We start from the raw sequence: 22,528 nt of genomic DNA, 5'->3' as shown, positions 1-22,528 counted from the left end.
TAGGTTCCTATGAACAAGTGCTCAGAGAAGACCCCCTGTCACCCAGCTGTCCAAGCCATAAGATTCCTATTAGAAGACTTGGAAGACTGAGTTCACAGGTGGCTAAAAACCAGAATATATTCTGGCCAGAGCATCCTTGACCACTCGAACTTCCCTACATTTTCAGTTATGTTTGATTCAATTGATAGAGGAAAGCAAGCATTTGAAGAGATTTTGTTTCAGTGAAATTGGTCTCTCTAGACCAAGAATGGTGTATTTTATTGTGTCAGGTCCTCTTACTTTGAAGGCAGACGTTGCTAAAAGATAAGAGAAGTCATCACAGGCGTAGTGAGAAAAACAAGAAGACTTTCCCATCTAAAGAGAGTTGGTGTGCCCAGTGACCAATCTTGCATTGATCTCCTAGAATTTTTTTTTTTTTAAAAAGCTTTATTGGGGCTGGCAATGTGGTGCAGCAGGTTAAAGCCCTGGCCTGCAGTGCTGGCATCCCATATGGGCACCAGTTCTAGTCCAGGTTGCTCCTCTTCCGATCCGGCTCTCTGCTATGGCCTGGGAAAGCAGTAGAAGATGCCAAGTCCTTGGGCCCCTCCACCCATGAGGGAGACCCGGAAGAAGCTCCTGGCTCCTAGCTTCGGACTGGCGCAGCTCCAGCCGTTGTGGGCATCCAAGGAGTGAACCAGCAGATGGAAGACCTCTCTCTCTGTTTCTACCTCTCTTTATAACTCTTCCTTTCAAATAAATAAAATAAATATTTTTAAAAAAGCTTTATTTGTTTGAAAGGCAGAGTTACTAGAAAGAGGAAGGGAGAGAGAGAAAATGGGAGAGGAGAAAGAGGGAGAGAGGGAACGAGAGGAAAAGAGAGAGATTGAGAGGGAGAGGTCTTCCATCTACTGGGCCATCTTCTGTTTCTTTTCCAAGGCCATTAGCAGGGAGCAGGATCAGAAGTGGAGCAGGTGGGACGTGAACCAATACCTATATTGGATGCCAGTATTGCAGGCAGTGGCTTTATCCACTAAACCGCTCTGTTGGCCCTGATCTCTTAAGAGTTTTTAAAGAAATTTGGAATAAGAATAGACTTGGGCTTCTAAGGTCATGTTCCTATAATTTCAGATGCAATTTTAGTTTTTCTGTATCTTTTCTCAACTTCTGAAATAAGGATGGATTGTATATAATGAATGTGCACACTGCATTTTATTCTTTCTCCTTTTCTTAGGAAAGATTAAAGCAACCACATCTCTTATATCCTAGGTATCTTAGAATGGAGAAATACTAGCAAAACACTGTGACTTTAAGGAAGTGTTCCATGGGTTCCTTTCCCCATTGATAGTATAGCAAGCTTGGTTATCACCCTGACATCCCTATTAGTTCCAATTGAAATACTTTTAGATAAATTGAGATTTGGTCATTCTTACCAACACTCAAGGAATGAATTCTTGGAAAGTCCTGTAGTTTCTTAGGCAGGAACAAGAAGGAAAGGAAGTCAAATGCCAACACTTTCATTTGCCAATCACATTTCAGACCTGGTGCTGAAGACATAAATCAACTGGTATTCCCTGAGAGCTTCGCTTTCTGTTTGGTGGTGGTGATCTGAGGCTAAATATTGGTGTAGGTTTATGCTGAAAGTAAATCTGGTGAACTGCTGGGAAGTCACAAAACTATGGCTTTATTGTGCAAATACATCATAACATCTTAAAAATACATATACATTCATTTTTAATTTTTTGTTTCAATTTTTTATTTATATGAATGGAACAAATTTCAGTTTTAAGAACATAATGACACTTCCTGTCCCATCCTCCCTCCCTCCATCCCTCCTATCCTCCTCCTACTTCCTTTCTTATTTTTCTTTTAATTTTGTGATAATATACTTTTTTTTCTTTGACAACATGCAAATAATTTTAATGTATCTTGTTCTGAAATAATTATTATTCATTCTATAATTTCCAAATGATACATGAATATATAAAATATAAAGTGAAAATTTTATGCCTCCAAGCCCCATATTCCCCATCATACCCCAGAGGTAAAATGGTCAACAGAGGGCATATACCTTTACATATGCAGATGTGATATTGCCACGGACATTCATGCGAAAGGGGAAACAGATACAGGCTTAAGACTATGTCTAGCTCTACAAACACATCTCTGTCTCCGTCTCCATGAGCTCTACCATCTATAACAAATATATATATTATATTCTGTTATCTGTTTTCACTAAGTATACTTTTTAGTATCCTCGTGGATACACAGATAAATGTGTTATCTTTATAAAGAACTATTTAGTCATGCATTTATATATGACTTTTTCACACATTAGTCTAGTTCTCTATCAGACCAGTAGATAGATTTCTTTAAATTTCTTTGTGATTATAAACAAATATACATATACCTTTGGCCCACATGATAATCTTGTGCCATTTAATTCTCTTTATTTACCCCCACTAGAACATTGCTGTACTTTGAAAGCTAGGAATGGAAAAATCCTCCAGTTCAAATCCAGTCACACTTATTAATCCCTCCTTCTTGAACAGTCAGGAGCTAAACACTGAAAGAACCACACACTGCTCAAGAAACAGGTGAGAAAGATGAATTGAGCACCCATTATGGGCCCAGTCATTTACATCTTACTTTATCTCCTAAACAATAGACTTTAAGGTTAAGCAACACAATCAATGGAGTTATATAATTTGCTAAAGGTTACAGCTATTAAGACTTGAGTCCAAATTCAAAATAGTATCTTATGATATCAAATCAGTGTCCTGTTAGGTTTAACATTAAAAGAGGATGTCATATAGTTTTCTACAGAAAAATAAAATGCTTCAGCAACAATGGGGGAAAGCTGCCTTAAGATAGCTGAGGTGACTCAAAAGACTTCCTGAAGATGAAATCTTAGACCAACCTGAAGCATGAATGAAACCTCAGTGATGTGAGCCTGTCATCCTAGGAGCTCAATGCTTTGGCAGTTACGTCACAGCAGGTTTTGTTGTGAACTGCTCTTGACGTGGCACGCATCCAGTGGCTTTTCTCTGTGTAACAAGTCCTCCATTCCTTGAACAATGAAAACTTGCTCCAATTCCATCTACCAGCTGACTGCTTTCCAAGCCACATTTCATTTGATCACCTCCAGTAATGGAGAACCCAATACCATGCTATATTTACAGGACTGTAGTTTTAAAGATTTCTTAAATTATGTTGAAGCAAATTTGCTTTTTGTTAATTTTTGGGTGAACTTGCAATAATGCTTGGCAGCAGAGAGTTAAGACCTGGTTCTGTCATTCTGTCACACTGGTAAAGTCATGTGGTTGGCTAAAAGCTCATTCTTATCACTTGTAGAAAGAGATTCAACTAAACTCTGCAGATTTGGGCTGAGGATTACATTTAAGTTGATTGCTGCATAGTTCCATTTTTAGCACATGGTAGTGGATCAATCAATTGTAGGCATTATTGTCCTTGACCCTGTTTTCCACCCAGGTGTCATCAGTTGCTAGCACAAGATAACCATTTGCCAGACCCCTCTTCTGTGGGCACACTCCATTCTCACTTTCAGCTCAGAAGGCTTGCTCTTAAGACACCCTTCAACATCATGATCTGGCTATAGTTTGCAAATGTCCCTTTTACCAGAAGTGACTGGGGTTTTCCAGATGTGGCCTGACCAGGGCAGCATAAATGAAGTCATTGCTTCCCTTAATCTACCCTCTCTACTTTTAGAGGTTGTGTTTCGTTTTTTTTGCAATCACGTCATGCCCTACATTCTCATTAAGCTTGGGGTCAGCTAACACAGACATATAAGCTCAAAGGAGGAGGGAGTACTTCTTTACTGCCTCTCATCTTTTTGTCCGTTTCAAGGGCCCTTTAGAAATTCGGACTCTGTCCGATAACTGTGTCAGCATCTGATTGGGTAATGGTGCTGGGAATAGAACCGTAGGTCAAAGTTTCTGTAATTCCCGGAGAAGTGGCTTCCGGGCTCACCCTTGACTCCTTTGCAAGCCATCCCTAGCTCATTCTTATCTGCTGATACAACGATGAATTAGTGTGTGGTGTCCCTCTTTCACCTCTTGCTTCCTATCCCAGCAGGCCTGAGTCCTGTCTCCAATGAGGAAGATTTCATTTCCGGCATTTGAGAAGAGTGGTCACTCTGACCCATGATTTCCCCTCCAGGGAAAGCTTGAAGCATGACTGACCCTTGATTTATGGATCTCCGCTGCTACAGTTTATTACCCAGCACTTTCGTGTTGGATCTCTCTCTCTTTCTCTCCATCCGCCTATCCAGCCTTTGAGCACCTCCAACACTTCTCTCCATGACTTCACCTTCTGAGTTCTCCTGTCTCTGTTGTGTAAATGCAAACGTTGCTTTGGTGCCCATGATGTACAAAATTCTGTGCTATGTACCTGTGGCAGTCATTTCATTTCAGCCTAACAGCCCTACAAAATAAGTCTGTTTCTATTTCCATTTTATAAATGAGGAAGTCTCAGAGAATAGAAGTGACTTGTCCTAAGAGGCTCTAAAGCCTGCATCCTTTCTGCTGCAATATGCTGCTTTAAATCATGACTAATACTGATATAGATAGCATCTCATCCTCCCAACAACACTGTTATTCCCATGTCACTGATGTGATCATGAAGAGCTAGTGCCATTGGTGAATATGCTTATGATCCAAACAGCTATTAAGTTATAGACCTAGGATTTGAGTCTGGCACAGCAATGCCAAACACTTCATCTTAATTCTAAGCAATCAGGAACCCTTATTCTAACATTGCCTGTTACTAACATATGGTATCCCTGTAAAGACAAATCATTTCCTTCAAACCTCAGTTTCCCCGTCCCTGTAGAAAGAGACGTTGTGGGGCAGATGGTTGGCCTAGTGGTCAAACATCCACATTCCAAATCAGAGTACCTGGATTTGATTCCCTGTTATGCTTCATATTCCAGTTTATTTTTAAAGCACACCCTAGGAAGCAGCATGTAATGGTTCAAATAGTTATCTCCCTGACCTGGTTGGAGTTCCTGGCTCCTGGCTTCTGCTTGGCTCAGCTCTGGCTATTGCAGGCAGTTGGGTAGTGAACCAGTGGATGAGAACTCTCTCTGTTTGTCTGCCCTTCTCTCTATCTCACTTTCTTCATCTCAAAGTTAAAACAAAATTTTTTTAAAAAACTTTTATTTAACAAATATAAATTTCCAAAGTACAGCTTTTGGATTACATTGGTCTCCCCCCTTCCCCCCCATAACTTCCCTCCCAACTGCAACCCTGCCATCTCCAGCTCCCTCTCCCATTCCATTCACATCAAGATTCATTTTCAATTCTCTTTATATACAGAAGATCAATTTAGTATATATTAAGTATAGAGTTCAACAGTTTGCACCCACACGGAAACACAAAGTGTAAAATACTGTTTGAGTACTAGTTATAGCATTAATTCACATTGGACAACACATGAAGGACAGAGATCCCACATGGAGAGTTAAGAGCACAGTGACTCCTGTTGTTGGCTTAACAATTTGACATTCTTGTTTATGGTGTCAGTAATCTTCCTAGGCTCTTGTCATGAGTTGCCAAGGCTATGGAAGCCTTTTTTTTAACTATTATTTAATGAATATAAATTTCCAAAGTACAGAATATGGATTACAATGGCTCCCCCCCCATAGCATCCCTCCAACCCGCAACCCTCCCCTTATCCACTCCCTCTCCCCTTCCATTCACATCAAGATTCATTTTCAATTATCTTTATATACAGATCAGTTTAGCATACATTAAGTAAAGATTTCAACAGTTTGCTCCCACACAGAAACATAAAGTGAAAAATACTGTTTGAGTACTAGTTATAGCATTAAATCTCAATGTACAGCACACTAAGGACAAAGATCCTACATGAGGAATAAGTGCACAGTGACTCCTGTTGTTGACTTAACAAATTGACACTCTTGTTTATGGCATCAGTAATCACCCTAGGCTCTTGTCATGAGCTGCCAAGGCTATGGAAGCCCCCTGAGTTCACTGACTCTGATCATATTTAGACAAGGCCATGGTCAAAATGGAAGTTCTCTCCTCCCTTCAGAGAAAGGTACCTCCTTCTTTGATGACCCATTCTTTCCACTGGGATCTCACTCGTGGAGATCTTTCATTTAGGTTTTTTTTTTCCCCCAGAGTGTCTTGGCTTTCCATGCCTAAAATACTCTCATGGGCATTTCAGCCAGATCCACATGCCTTAAGGGCTGATTATGAGACTTAGATTAGGAGACTATTCCTATGAGTTCTAAGATTCTCTGAGGCAAAGGCTGAACCTCTGCAGACAAAGCATCAGGGAATGCTGGAAGAATTGCCCTCTCCAAACTCATTTTGATTTATTACCTATTTTTGTGATTCCCTGGATCAGACAATGGCTCTCCACTTCCCAAAGAATGAAATCCAGATATTTCAGCATGGTCTACAAGACTGTGGATGAGCTAGTCTCTGGCAAGTTCACTAGTCTTTTATCTGTTCTTGACACTTGCTGTTTCCAACAACTGGCAGTTTTAGCCTTCTGTCTAACTTATTATGGGCTGCTTCCTCTGTTTTCTCATTTACTGGAAAAAATTTTGTTTCATCACTGAATACTTAGATCGGCTAATACAGCCTCTGGGGAGGCTTTAGGCATTCATCTTATGTACTCCCATAGCACCCTGACTATTCTCCATCCTAGTTCTCTGCCTCTGAATTAGAAACTGTCAATGTTCTGTTAGTATTTATGTCTGCTCATCTCCTCTTCTGACTTATAAAGACACTCAAGGTTTAAACCAGTTCATGTCTACCTCTAGTGCCTGGTACACAAAGGATGCCTAATGCCATCATCATGATGGTGGCAGTGGTGGTGGCAATGACGATAATATTTGCTTGTGTATACCAGGTGCTTACTATGTACCAAACACCTTTCTGTATGTTTTACCTAGTCGTCACTATAACCCTATGAGGTGAACAATGAACTACTCATTTTTCATAGATGAGGAAACAGAGACAATAAGTAACTTCACACCAGCACAGAAAGGAAAACAACACAATACCCCTAACTGCAATCACGGGGAAACAACACCTCGACCTGTTTCTTGATGACATTTTGGTCCAACCCCCACTCAGTTCTTCTCAAGACAGCCAGAAATATTTTCAAACACTCCAGTCCAAAATCAGCTGCTTTGCTTCTTAAACCTTTCAGTAACTCCCCTACTTACTCTTGACTCAATAACCCTAGATCATACTTATTAAAACTTGCAGGTTCATTTTTTTCTTTAAATAATACTTTGTGGTAGATACAGTTATTGTTCCCATCTTATGGGAAAGGTTAGGAAACTGAAGCACAAATGGTGGAGAAATCTTCTCAGTCTCACATGGCTAGTAAGAGGGTGAACTGGGTTTTGGACTTGAACAGCCAGTGTCTGGGAGCCTGTAGGTACACCAGTACTCCATAGCACCTCATTTCTAGGCTCCAGCAGCTTGGATCCTGTCCATTTCTCCAGTTTTACAAGTGTTTTCTGTATTCCAGCCATGCCCCAGAACTTTTATGTAACATGTTATCTCTATGCCTTTACTTACACTGTTATGCCTTGGCTACTTTTCTTTATCCAGCTCCTGTTCTCTTATGAGAGTCAACATAAGTTCTCCTTTCACTAGGACACCTTGGCATCTGCAGTCCTACTTAAGCATCTTTCTCTGTCTTCACACAGATCCTGTGACTTCTTTTATCACTACTGTTGTTACCTGCATTGTAATCTCCACTTGCCTGTCTTCCCACAGAATGGAAACTCCTCCTTATAATGAATGCCCAAATCATCAGTAAGGAGTGACTCTATCTTTTTGACTTCACAACAGCCCCATTTTTCAAATGCAGAAACAGGTTTAGAGTTGTTAAGTGACTTCCCCAAGTGTGTAGAGCTATTAGGGAACACAGTAAGAACTCAAACAAGAAGGGGTGAAAATTAAACTCCACAGGCTTCTCTTCGTGTATGTGTGTGGTGGAGGGGAGGGGACACTTGCCCAGGAGGAGAGAGGACTGTGGATAGAGTGTGATTATAAGTGATGAATTCTTGGCACCTCAGGAAATATTCCACCCAAGTGGTGAACTATACAAAGAGGACTTTTTGAAAGGCACCTCATAAATCGTGCCCACAAAACGTTCACACATAAGCCCAGTCCTTTTCCAGCCTCCACACAGGTGCCTAACACAGTCTCCCATTTATGGAGCCTGTTGTCATAAAACTCTTTCCCTCCCAGGGTATCAGAGGGGCATAGAGAGGACAGCAGGAGAGGGAGTCTCTCATCTGGCCTTGCAGGATGCTCAGGAGTCTTGAAGATGCTGGGAGGTAGATGGAGTTGGGTTCCACACAGAGGCACACCTTGACAATGGAGCTGACTTACAGTGTGGCCTGGGAAAATTTCCACATTTTTAATGAAAGTATGTCAGACGAGGTTAGAGGTTCTCAAGTGCAGTGATTTTGCACCCCAAAGCACATTTGGAAATGTATGGAGACAGTTTTATTGCCATGACTGTAGTGGAGGTACTATTGGCATGTGACATACTGAGGCTGTCATGCTGCTAAATATCCTGCAGGATTGTGCCCATCACAAAGAATTATTCAGCCCCAAGTGCCAATAGTGCCATTGATTTTAAACAATACACTGGGTGATCTCAAAGATGCCTTCTAGCTTTATTTTTGCAGCCATCAGATCTCTCTTGGATCTTCGCTTTGGTACTGAAGAAAAGGCTTCTAGATAAATTCCTAATGATGACCACCATAGTACAGAATAATTCTTGCTAAGACTAGTGTTCAGGTAACCTTGATCCTGAGGCATCATTATTATGTCCCCCCAATATGTTCTTAATTTAAAAAAAATTTATTTATTTATTTCAGAGATAGAGTTACAGAAAGATATAGGGAGAGACAGAGAGAGATCTTCCATCTGCTGGTTCACTTTCCAAATGGCCACAACAGCCGGAGCTGGGCCAATCCAAGCTGGGCCAGCAGCCAAGAGCTTCTTCCATGTATCACACATGGGTGCAGAGGCCCAAGCACCTGAGCCATCCTACACTGCTTTCCCAAGCCATAGCAGAGAGCTGGATCAGAAGAGAAGCAGCCAGGAAGCAAACCAGTGCCCATTTAGGATGCTGGCGCCATAGGTAGAGGCTTAGCATACTAAGCCACAGCATCGGCCCCAATTTTCTTTTTTAAATTGACACATAATGGTTGTACCTATTTGTGGGGCATAGGTACAGTGTGATAACTTCAATACATGCATACAATATGTAATGACCAAATCATAATAATCAGCATTTCCATCACCTCATCATTTCTTTGTATCTGGAGTGTTCAAATTCTGTTTCTCCAGTTTTTCATTATAGTCTCCCTACTGTGCTATAGAAGTTACTCCTTCTATCTGACTATACTTGGGGACCCATTATCCAGCTGCCTACTTATGTCTCCTCTGCCATACCCTTACTAGTCTCTAGTAGTCACTATTCCACTTCTCTGAGATCAACTTTTTAAGCTCCTTTTATGACTGAGAACATGTGGTATTTGTCTTTCTATGTCTACCTTATTTCACTTAACATAATGTCCTCCAGATTCATCCATTTTCACTTAAATGACAGATTTGATTGTGTTTTATGGCTTAAAAGTATTCAATTGTTTATATGTACTACATTTTCTTTATCAGTTCATCTGCTGTAGACACCTTGGTTGAATCTGTATTCTGTGAATAAAAGCTGACTTAAACATAGGGGTGCAAGAATCTCATAGATATGCTTATCTCATTTCCTTTGTGTTCATACCTAGAAGTGGAACAACTGCATCATATGGTAGATCTGGAAGAACTCACCCCCAATACTGTTCTCCAATAGTGGTGGTACTAATTTACATTCCCACAAACAGTATATGAGAGTGACCTTTTCTCTGTATCATTCCCAGAATTTTTTTTGCCTTTTTTTTTTTTTGATAATAGCCATTCTGACTATGGGATGCTATCTCATTGTGGTTTTGATTTTCATTTCCTGATAACTACTGATGCTAGGCATTTTATCACATACTTGTTAGCTGTTTGTATATCTTTTGAGAAATTTTTATTCAGAATTCTATATAGCAGCATCTATCACCTATTGGAAGTTTACTCTGTGTTAGGCATTAGGCATTTCTCATACTTAATTTCCAACTATGATGAGAACATCATCACTATTTTAGAAAGAGGAAAAAATGAGACATACAGAATAGTGCTAATTTGTGGTCATATGTCTTTAGGCATTGACAAAAGACAAGCATGGAATGCAAAATTTCTAGATTTCCTGACTAGAATAAAAGAGTGGGAGAGTTAGAGAAGCAGGGTAGCAGTTGGAGAGGGTCTTTGTGGGTTTAAACTTCAGTTTACACGCCCAACTCCAGTGGGCAATTTGATGTTTGACCTTGGTCAAGGATGCCATTGCTCTCAGCTTTGCTTGGGCTCCTCACCTATTAAATGGAAGTGCGGGGGGGGGCGGCGCCGTGGCTCACTTGGCTAATCCTCTGCCTATGCTGCCGACATCCCATATGGGCACTGGGTTCTAGTCCCGGTTGCTCCTCTTCCAGTCACAGCTCTCTGCTGTGGCCTGGGAGGTCAGTGGAGGATGGCCCAAGTGCTTGGGCTCCTGCACCTGCATGGGAGAACAGGAAGAAGCACCTGGCTCCTGGCTTCGGATCGGCACAGCGCCAGCCGTAGTGGCCATTTGGGGAGTAAACCAACGGAAGGAAGAACTTTCTCCCTCTCTCTCTCTCTCACTGTCTATAACTCTACCTGTCAAAATAAAAAAAAAAAAATGGAAGTGTGAAGAACAATATGTTTAGGACTATTCTGAAGGTTATATAAGATTTTAAAGATGTAGGTAAAATATACTTCCAGCGTCTAGCACATGGTAGGTACATGTCAAATTTTAGTCACTATTACTATTGGATTTTTAAAATCATTATTATAATAAGTCTTATTTGAATAGAGCCCCAAGGCTAATAATGTCTTTCTAATCCTAGAGCTCCACTTCCTAGAAGTGAAAATGTTAAGTCAAAGGTTACACTCCTCATTCATTTTTTTACACATTGCACAATCGAAGAGGAGAGGTTTTAAGGTAATCTTTGAATAGGTATCTGAAATACAATAGTCCCTCCTAACTTGCACAGGAAACATACCATGACCTCCAGTGGATCCTGAAAGCATGGATAATCCTGAGCCCCATATATACTGTGATTTTTAAACTATATATACATACTTTTGATAGTTTAATTTGACACAGTTAAATTAGCACAGTAAGAGATTAAAAACTATACATAATAATAAAGTAGAATAATTATAAACAATATACAAGAGTATTTTTTAAGAGTTTGTTATAAGTGCAAGCTTTTGATTGAGTGGGTAAGATGCCTGATCAGAGAGCTTGGGTTCAATGTCCAGCTCCAGGTCCTGAATCCAACTTCCTGTTAATATGGCTCCTGGTTGGCAGCAGCGATGGATCAGGTAATTGAGCTCCTGCCACCCACATGGGCGATATGGATTGAGTTCACAGCTCCTGGCTTTGACCTGGCCCTTGTGGACATTTGGGGGATGAACCAGCAGGTGGCAGAGCACTCTCTCTCTCCCAGTCTCTCCCTCTCTCTCCCTTCTCCCCCTGCCTCTTAAACCAATACATAAATATGCAGAATTTTTTTAATGTTGCAGAATTTTAGTTCTTAAAGTTTGTTGAAAATTATATAATTCAAAAGTAAAGTTATTTTGGTACAGAGTGTTTTGAAATCCATGCATAGTTTTTTTTCATAATAGGTAGTTTTCCACAAAGTTTATGAAGACTTCTTGTATGCATGGATTTCCATACTTTTTGCACCAAGACAAACTTATCTTTAAATACCATTTTCCATGAACTTGTTCTGGAAATAAAACTGTACTGTAATAAACTTGCCAGTATCACTGTTTTTATACTGTGGGGCTATTATTAAGTAAAATAAGGGCTACTTGGATAACAGCACTGCATTACTGTGACAGTCTGATAAATGAGATAGCTACTATTTGACTAATGGAAAAAAGAGGGTAGCATATACTGCTTGGAAATGCTGAACTAAGGGATGATTTACATCCTGGGAGGGATGGAGCAGGATTGCATGAGAGTTCAGCATACTAATTAGCATGCATGCAATTTCAAACTTAAGAAGTCTTAATTTCTGAAGTTTTCCATTTAATATTTTTGGACTGTACTTGTCCATAGGTACCTAAAACCACATAAAGTGAAATGATGGGTAAGGGGACTACTGTACTACACACAGGTCAGAAATGGATAAGATATTGTTAGGACAAGATGTTGTCACTTGTCTGTTGCCCTTGGTTCACCACCTCGCACACCTCACCCCAGATCTGGGCGTCCTCCTTACCTGCTGTTGTCTCATCCTACCTTTCAGGAAGGCTCACCTGATCCTGCGGCGGCTAGAGAGGGTGAGCAGCCACTGCTCCAGCCTCCTGCGAAGCGCCTATATCCAGAGCCGCGTGGACACCGTGCCCTACCTTTTCTGCCGCAGCGAGGAGGTCCGGCCCGCAGGCATGGTGTGGTACAGCATCCTCAAAGACACCAAAATCACGTGTGAGGAGAAGATGGTGTCCATGACCCGAAACACGTACGGAGAATCTAAGGGCCGGTGAGGGAGGGAACTGCCCTCCATGAGCACAGAGACTCTCCATGGGAAGGGGAGCAGCACTCTCGTGGATCCTGGGGCCTGGGTGGGCTGGGAGACAGCAGAGGACGGGCCTGGCAGAGGAAGCTTGCCAGCAAGGCCAAAGCAAACTGTTTCTCCTGTGGATAGCAGAGAACTTTGTAACCAATGGAATTATTCATTTTTCTCTATCCTTTATTTTTTCTAAGATATTATTATTTGACTCTATCAAAAGTCTCTCCTTTTTAAACCTTTTCGTATGGATGGCGGTCAGTCTCAAGGCAGGAGCTTTCAGGTGGAGACCAAGCGGCCTTTCCTCTCCTTCATCCCTCCTGCCACACTCAGCTTCCTTCCTGGATGGACCCCTGGAGGAGACCTAAGGAAGACAGTTTGACCTTCAGCTTCAGGAAGGAAGCCCAGTCCAGAGGATTGTTGCAGTGAGGAAGCTCGGGTCTTTAAGGACTTTCTTTCTCTCTCTCTCTCTCTCTCTCTCTCTCTCAGACTGAGTTTGCAGGACCCCGTCTCTTCCTGCTACCTGTGGGTCTGCTCAGAGTCCCCGCAGACCTATCCATGCATTAAAAATTCCTATTGTCTCTCTTTCTGTTTGGGTGGTTTTCTTACCAATGATATACATTCCAGGGACCTCTGTTTTTATTCACTCAACAAACATTTACTGAGTGTCTACTCTATGCCTGCAACAGAGCATGCAACTAAAGACAGAAAAACTTCCTGCCCTCAAGGAACTTATGGCCCAGTGATTATTACAGAGAAGCAGTCTGGTGGCTTCAGCTTCTGAGGAGAAATAATGAAGGGTCTCTGCACTCATTGTTGGGTCCTGAAACACACTGGAGGAATTCTGAAATGATACTTAAGCCCAGAGGATGAGGAAGAATAATCCAGACAGAGGTGGAAAAAGTGGGTTTGTTCCAGGCAGAAGGGAATCCATGAAAAAAAGAAAAGAACAGAACAGAACAGAAAAGAAATCAACCCCAGGATGAAAGAAAGTGTATCTCTTTGGAGGTCTGAAAGCACTTTAGTTAGAATAAGAATTGATGGGCTGGCACTGTGGCAAAGCTGGTCAAGCTGCTGTCTGCAGTGTTAGCATCCCATACAGACACCAGTTCAAGTCCTGGCTGTTTCACTTTGTATCTAGCTCTCTGCAAATATGTCTGGGAAAGCAGCAAGTGATGGCCCAAGTACTTGAGACCCTGTACCCATGTGGGAGACCCAGAAGAAGCTCATGGCTCCTGGTTTCTGTCTGGCCCAGCCCTGGTCATTGTGGTCATTTGGGGAATGAACCAGCAGATGAAAGATTCTCTCTCTCTCTCTCTCTCTCTCTCTCTCTCTCTCTCTCTTCTCCTCCTCCTCCTCCTCCTCCTCTTCCTCCTCCTCCACCTCCTCCTCCTCTCTCTATAACTCTGCCTTTCAAATAAAAAAGAAGGATTGAAGTAGGAAGTGACAGGAGGTGATGTTGGGCATTGGAATCCCTTGGACAGGAAATCTAACATTATTTTGAAATAACCAGGAGCCACTGCAGGACTTTAACAAAGGAATAAAATAGTCACCATGCTCTTAAAGAAAAAGTTACATGGTGAAAGATAGCCTGGGGAAAGGCTAGATGAGAGAGTAAAGTATCATTTTCCAGGCAAAAAGTGAAGACAGCTTGGATCCTGGAGTCACGGGGAATGCATACAAATATTAGAATTTCCTTTTACCTATTTATTTTTTAAGCAACAAAATTGGGGTATAAATGGAATTTCCTTTTCAGTGGCTATTATACTGTCACCAGTGCATTTCTCAGGAGGGTAATGAGTACCAAGAGGCATTATACATTCTAAACACCCTGGAATTAGCTCAGATAAGCTAGCTTGCTGGAGGAAATAGGATGTGTAAGGCAAGTATATCATAATACAAGGGTGATACCGGTTAATGAGAGTAGAGGAGGGCACTGTGGGAATTCAGAAGAGGAAAAGATCCTGAATATTAGTGAAATAGAGGAAGCCCAAGCTTTATGTGATTCTCAGTTTGGATGAGTACTGATGAGATTAAGAATCTCCTTCCTGAGACCTGGAAGAAGCTCCTAGCTTCGGATCGGTGCAGCTCCAGCCATCGCGGCCAACTGGGGAGTGAACCAATGGATGGAAGACACTCTCTCACTCTCTCTCTCACTCTCTCTCTCTCTCTCTCTGCCTCTCCTTCTCTCTATGTAACTCTGACTTTCAAATAAATCTTAAAAAAAAAAACAAAAAAAGAATCCCCTTCCTGAAAACCTTGCAGAACTTTTCCCCTCCAGGACTCCAATCCACACTAGGAGAACAGGTAATGCAAAGTTAAACAAAGCAGAGAGAGAATCTTCCACACAACTTAAGTGTTTGAGATCTCAACTTCCAACAATATAAGCTCAAGTTTCTCTTTCAAGAAATTTTATCATTGCTGGGTTTATATTTCTGCAAAAGGGTATGGTTGGACATTCTTAAAAAGATCTATTTATTTATTTGAAAAAAATACAGATATAGATAATAGATCTACCATCCACTGGATCACTCCCTAAATGACTGCAACAGCTGGGGTAGACCAGGTTGAAGTCAGAAACCAGGAGCTCCATCTGGGTCTTCTACATGGGTGGCAAGAATTCAAGTACTTGAGTTATCATTTGCTGCTTCCCCAGAGTATTAGCAGGGAGCTGAATTGGAACCAGAGCAGTCAGGACTCAAACTGACACTCCAATATGGGAATGCAGTTTTCCCAAGCAGTGGCTTACCCACTATGTCACAATTCTCTCCCCTAAATGGGTGCATTTTAAGTGGACAAATTCTTCCTATGTGTTGGTCCCAGGGATAGTGTATCCAGAGAGGAAACAACATTTTATCAAAAGAAAATAATCTTACCTTCAGTGAGTGCTTGCATTGAGCCAAGGCCTATGCTGAGCGCCTCTCTGAGTACCCTTTCTTGATCCCTGGGTCCCAGCCCCTCTCAAAACCACTCCATTGCTAGAGCTTTCCATTTTCTTGGCCCACTCTGAGGAAAATTTTCACTCAACAGTCACAGCTAATTAAACTACCCAATAGGCTTTGTCAGTGATCTGATCTTGATTAAATTTCATTCTGGCTTCAATGTTTTTTTTTTTTGATAGATTTTTTTTTATTTAGTAAATATAAATTTCCAAAGTACAGCTTATGGATTACAGTGGCTTCCCCCCCCCCATAATTTCCCTCCCACTTGCACCCCTCGCATCTCCCGCTCCCTCTCCCATTCCATTCACATCAAGATTCATTTTCAATTCTCTTTATATACAGAAGATCAATTTAGTATATACTAAGTAAAGATTTCATCCGTTTGCACCCACACAGAAACACAAAGTGTAAAATACTGTTTGAGTACTAGTTATAGCATTAATTCACATTGGACAACACATTAAGGACAGATCCCACATGAGGAGTAAGTGCACAGTGACTCCTGTTGTTGACTTAACAATTTGACACTCTTGTTTATAGCGTCAGTAATCTCCCTAGGCTCTAGTCATGAGTTTCCAAGGCTATGGAAGCCTTTTGAGTTCACCGACTTCGATCTTATTCGGACAGGGTCATACTGGCTTCAATGTTGTTCACCAACTGATTCTTTTCAGTGAGTAAATTGCCATCCGAACCTCAGTTTTCTGATCAAGAAAATAGGGTCGGTGACATTCCCACCTTGTGGAGCTGTTGTGCCACTTGAAGTGTGACAGTAGCTGTGATGAATACAGTATGTATACATATACACACAGAAGTATGTGGTAGAGTTTATTTTTTTCTCTCCTAATAGAGTTAATATGAATAATAGCTTGAATCTAGGAAGAGGACTGGGAAAATTTGAGTTGGAACGACCTAGAGAATTTTGATTAAGAGAAGAAATTAATAACTGTTCTATGAGGTCTATCAATTGTAATAGTATCCAAAATTTAACTCAGAAGTAGTCATGATGGTGTAATTTAACCGCATGGCAAGAGCCCCAAGGAGAAGTCTTGGCTTTCTCTGAAGCTTTCACAAACGCTGTGACACCTGAGAATATCTGCCATCAGAGTGTCCTCACCTCATTCCCCAATCTGTGCCTCTCTTGCATCAGCTTCTTTATCTGGTTCTGTGGAGTCCATTTGCCCTTCTGAGTGCTCAGAAGATTCTCAAGAGCAGGAAGCCAGAAGCCTAGTAAGACAGGTGTGTGTGTGTATGTGTGTGTGTGAATGCCCTGCCATTGCAGGAAAGGAAGTCAAACCAGTATTTGTTGAGGTGTTTTATTTAAAAAGGAAAAGAAAGTTTTTCAAGTGCAAATTATGCTGTTAAATTAGGTACCCTGGCTTCCGCATAGTCACTGATTCGCGTCCTACCACAGAAAATGTCAGGAGAGCTCATGTCCCACTAGGCTGGTGAGGATGGGATGCTAAAGTGGTCTCCAACTCCTACTCGGGTAAAGAAATTGTGCACACACATAGGTGTGTGTTATGGGTACACAGGAAATCACCCATTTCCTAAATGATCTATTGCTTCAATATGGCAAGAAGCATGTTCTGCATACAGGCTTCATGACAGAGTTCACCACACAGACAAATGCTTATAACTAGCACTTGGGAATCCTCATGGTGTCAGTGACTCCCCTTGCTTATATCACTTAACCATGTGCAAAATGGCTGTGTGTTGTCATGACTACAATGAGAAAAAAAAACTGGTTTCAGCAAACCTAATAACCTCCCTTGAATGCTGCAGTTAGGAAGTAATCATGTTCCAATACAGAGCTTTAAACTGGGACAAAGTAGTTCAAACTGATGAAGACTGTGCTTCCAACTTCAGAGGATAGATGGGTGAAATGCCTCCTTTCTCCATCTCAAGTCAAAAGCTAAGTCTTACTTCCAGCTTATACCTGAGTACTGACTTCTGTTTTGGGATACTGAGATGAAAAGAACCCAGCCCTTACTGCTAAGGAACTCCAAGAACTTAGCTAAATATATTGTGATAAAATTGGACACTTTGAAGTCAAACTGATTTGAATTTAAATATTGACTATGCAGTTCACAGCGAAGAAGGGCTAGACCACGTGAGACATTTCTAAGGCAAACTCAACAGCTCCCACTAATTAAAACATTCAAGTTAATTGACATTAACTTAACCTCTCTCAGCCTCATTTTCCTCTTCTGTGAAGAGGATAAACTGCTTAAAAATACTGTTGAGAAGAATAAATTCCATTATGTCTGTAAATTCATTGAGTGCTTGAAGACAAAGTCTGTCAATAAGAAGTTACTAAACTGATTTACTTACACAAGAAAAGGTGGTAGCAATAGATTTTCTCATTGGAAGGCAAAATGTCACCAAGAAAATCTTTATAGTGGAAGGAAGGAAAAGAATTCAGTAAGTAGAGTAGTAGAAAAGGGGCATTATAGGCAGAGACCAATGTATCAGTGACACAGTGTGCCAAGTTTGAGGGTTGTTGAAGAACTGGGGTGGGCAGAGATGGAGTATATTTATAATGAGGTTGTCAGAGCTGCATCATTTTGGCTATTCGAAGACAATGCATTGAAAGAAGAGTTCTGACATGGACAGAAAAGCATTTTGAAATATTTGAGGGGCCGGTGCTGTGGCGCAGTGGGTTAATGCCCTGGCCTGAAGTGTTGGCATCCCATATGGGCACCAGTTCGAGACCCAGCTGCTCCACTTCCAATCCAGCTCTCTGCTATGGTCTGGGAAAGCAGTGGAATATGGCCCAAATCCTTGGGCTCCTTCACCTGCATGAGAAACCTGGAAGAAGCTCCTGGCTCCTGGCTTTGGATCAGCGCAGCGCCGGCCATTGCCGCCATCTGGGGAGTGAACCATCGAATGGTAGACTTCTCTCTCTCTGCCTCTCCTCTCTCTGTGTAACTCTGCCTTTCAAATAAATAAATAAATGTTTCAAAAAAAGAAGAAATATTTGAAAGGCAGAGTTACAGAGAGGGAGTGGGCAGGGAGGAAGATACAGAGAGAGAGCGAAATCTTCCATCTGCTGGTCTGCTGGTTCATTTCCTAGATGGCCACATTGGTCAGAGCTGGCCTGGTTTAAGATAGGAGCCAGGAGCTTCTTTCAGGTCTCCATTGTGATTTCCGGGGCCCAAGAACTTGGGCCATCCTCCAATGCTTTCCCAGGTACATTACTAGGAAGCTGGATTAGAAGTGGAGCAGCCAGGGCTTGAACCAGTGCCCATATGGGATGCTGGCACTGCAGGTAGTGGCTTATCCAGCCACGCCACAGTGTCAGGCACAGAAAAGCATTTTTAAAAGAACTTTCTGGCTTCAGAGTGGAAGACTTGGTGGAAAGGAGAGAATCTGAGGCCATAGAAACTAGGTGAGGGATGGTAGGCATAGTTTAGAAGGGAGATAAGGAACTTGAACCAGGGCCATTGCAATGGTGAGGCTGAGAGACCTAAAGAAGTTGACTCAGCAGGAATTGCTAACAGCCCCAGTGATGTGGGTTTTGTCTTTCCCCACTGATGTCTGAGTATTAGGATGGACAGAACTAGCTGAGACATGAAAAGGATAATGAACCACATGGATTCAATGGACTGTGCATAAATGAGGCATGATTTCTACCAGGTAGTTTGAGTAATTGGTAACATTAGAAAGACAAGAAATCACTTAGATTCTCTGGAACCATACCTGGACCCATATGTAAATATGCACAAATGTGACGTGACTTCAAAATACAAGTATGTGAACCATAGTCAGGACTTGTGGAGAGCCAGTGTAGAATTTTGTGGAAGAATGAAACGCTGGACTCAAGAAGAATCTTGGGTTTTCTTCTTTCTCTTCTTCATCCTCTCCCTCCTCCTTTCTTCTTCCTTCTCCTTCTACTCTTTCTTCTATTTTCCTCTTCCTCATCCTCATCAACATCATTACTTAATTGACTACTTACTATATGTCAGATTCTTTACATATATACTGTTTCATATGCTCCTTACAACCAGCCTATGATGTATAAATTATAATCCCCATTTTATAGACAAAAGAAAAAAAGAAATGAGCCTCAGAAAACTCAAGAAACTTCTAAATTTTCTTGTTTTATTTATTTGAGAAAAAGAGAGAAAGACGGAGGGGGAGAGAGAGAGAGAGATTTTCCATCCAGTAATTCACTCTCCAGATACTTGCACTAGATAGGGCTGGACCAAGCCGAAGCAAGGAGCCTTAAACTCAGTTTTGTTTTCCAACATGGGTGGCAGGGACTCAAATACTTTAGCCATCAACTTCTGCTTCCCACAAGGCACATTAGCAGGAACCTGGATTGGAAGATAAGTAGCTGGGATTTGAACCAGGCACTTGAATATGGAATGTGTGCATCCCAATTGATGGCTTAACCCATTGCACCACTATTCTCACCCTAAGATACATTTTGGTCTCAGGCAGTTTGTATTTATTTTAGCAGAACCAAATTTCAGTGAAGATTTCATCTGGCTTCAGAATTTTAACTACTGTACTTTGTTGTCTCCTACATTGAAGAGATCTGGGTTCTACTCTGGCCTGTCTAGTTGATTGACTGTGTGACCTTGAAAAAACCATTAACTCTCTGCAGGCTCTAGGTTCTCCAGTGCCTTCACAATACTGAAGATATATATACACACATATATATGCATATATATATATATATATACACACACCATAAAATATATATATATCTGTCATAACATGAGGGATTTTACAAGATGATGATTCACGTACAAGCATGTTTTTTACTTCTCCTTCCTTTTTATCTTTTCTGCCTCCTTTTGTGCTTGACAATTGCAGAATTATTATCTTAATTTGGCCAATCTAGGCAGGGTCCTATTCTCACTAAGGTTGAGGCAGGTCATGGAAGACTAGGGTTCCAGGACTCTGCTTTTTCAAATCAACACATCCTTAGCCAAGTCTACTGTCCTAGAGACAACCTCAGCCCTAGTCATGGTCATACCCACCATTGGTTGCTAATGGTCCAATAGTCCTGGTTGAATGACAACCCCTTTGTGCCTTGATTTTCTCATCTGCCAATGAGAGGAAACAGTAGTCACTTTCATAAGATTTTTGTGAAGATTAAATGGCTTAATATTATGTCAGATATTTAGAACAGTGCCAAGCATGTGGCAAGTACTATCTATCATTAATTGTTATTGTCATTCTTGCACTCAACACCCTACTCTCCAGTCATACAAAACTCTAAAACATGTCGGCTAATGCAGCCCTCTCCACCTCTGCATATGCTGTTCTCTTCTTGGAATGGCCTTCCAGCTTAGATGCATCCAACTTAAATGTCATTCACCAGCTCCCTGAGATCTTTTGCCTCTCCCAGAAGGAGCTGATAACTCTTTCCTCTGGAGTATCATATAAGCACTTTCCTCATTCAGTGTCATTTTCCACAACTCGACTATGAGTATTACAGGGACATGGTCTTGATATGGTTCTATTTAGGCCTTGGAGCCTTACACAATGCCCAGCTCACAGCTAAATTCAAGAAAATGGAGCCTGATCCCTACACTGAGAGAACCCTGAGAAATATTCCCCAGTAGAATCTTGCATGTCCAGGATCCCTTGAGATCAATGTCCCTTCCAATTTGTGCCATCATTGCCATACACTGGGAGCCTGAAGAGAAGGCTTCAGCCAAACAAAACCCACAGGCTTTGTGTGGGGTGTGCTTTTTAATTGGCCTCTGCCCATAAAACTGCCAGACCCTGAAAGGCATTCAGTGTCTGTCTCCCTTTGGAAACTCTGCTACATGTGTTTGTACCCATTACAGCCAAAGCCAAGCTGTTCTGTTTTCATGTTTTACAAGAGCTGGCAGCAGGGAAGGGTGAGGGGCCACAGGTGTGCTCTGCTGGACAAGCCAGCATATGTGCCTAGGTGTATGAGAGACGAGAAGACCGGGGAGGTTGTCAGTTCAGGTAGCAGCAGGCACCCCAAGACGGTAATTAAGAATTCAGATTCCAAACCCAGCTTCTAGACCCATTCCTTAAGGAGTCTGCCAGGAGACCCATTCATGGACTTGCTCAGGAACCACTGAAGGACTGAAGACAGCAACTAGAAAAGTCTATTCAAATGTAAGTCTTCAGCACTCTCCTCTTAGGGAGGCTAGCTGGGATCCAAATTAGAGGGACAAATTTCGTTAATAACAAAAGCATTAATTGTGATGAGCACTTTTCATAGAGTCTGTGCCCAGCACCTTAGTGGCAGCATCTTAGTTAGTCACCATACACACCCCAAACAGTGGTTGTCAACAACTTAATTTCACAAAACAGGTCCTGAGGCTCAGGAAGTTTAGGTGTTTGGTCTTGACTCATGCCATTACTAAGGAGTCAGGACATAGTTTTAACTTAAGACACAGAAACTCCACAGCTGCATTCACATAACCATTTCAGAGCCCATAAATGCATATTGAGAGCCAGAAAGAAAAAAAATGTACCTGTCCAGGGTCACACAGGTGGCAGAATCAAGAGTATAATATTCCCTGATTTTATTTCCAGTGCATTCTTAGCCTGTAGTGTCACCAAGCCCATCCCTTTTCCTGACCTCTGGCAGGTAGGGAAAGGCAGGGAGAAAGCCTTACCTCTTCTCAGAATCAATGCAAGTGCCAAGTTGGGCCAGGATCCCAAGGCAGGTTCATAGCAAAAATACCAGCCTAGATATGGTTTGCTAGGTTTTATGATCAAAAATGACATAGTTTCTTCATTCACATGTAAGCTATTGAACTTCACAGTCAACAAATAGCCTTCCTGAAGCAGAACAAGAAGCAAGTGCTTAGACAGACTGTCTGTGGGGACCAGCAAAGCAGGCTTTGCTTTATCAGAAAATAAAAACATGACCACTTGGCTGTGTAGCTTCAGGCAGATTTCT

At 41.6% G+C, this 22,528-nt stretch overlaps 1 protein-coding gene across 6 annotated transcripts in view; it reads left to right on the top strand.

The window, feature by feature from the left end:
• ASTN2 (astrotactin 2) overlaps nt 1–13,275 on the top strand; it is a 1,018,233-nt gene extending 1,004,958 nt beyond the window's left edge. For all 6 annotated transcript variants that reach the window (XM_008273385.3, XM_070066427.2, XM_070066421.2 and 3 more), the window contains one exon: nt 12,428–13,275. In XM_008273385.3, coding sequence (XP_008271607.3) covers nt 12,428–12,665 — 238 coding nt within the window. In that variant the 3' untranslated portion in view covers nt 12,666–13,275. The remainder of the gene's footprint in view (nt 1–12,427) is intronic.
• The last annotated feature ends 9,253 nt before the right edge of the window (nt 13,276–22,528 follow it).

The sequence above is a fragment of the Oryctolagus cuniculus genome, chromosome 1, assembly GCF_051225735.1.
Source record: "Oryctolagus cuniculus isolate XC-2025 breed Fujian yellow rabbit chromosome 1, ASM5122573v1, whole genome shotgun sequence".
Taxonomy (NCBI): Eukaryota; Metazoa; Chordata; class Mammalia; order Lagomorpha; family Leporidae; genus Oryctolagus; species Oryctolagus cuniculus.
This window is presented reverse-complemented; position numbering and strand designations above follow the sequence as displayed.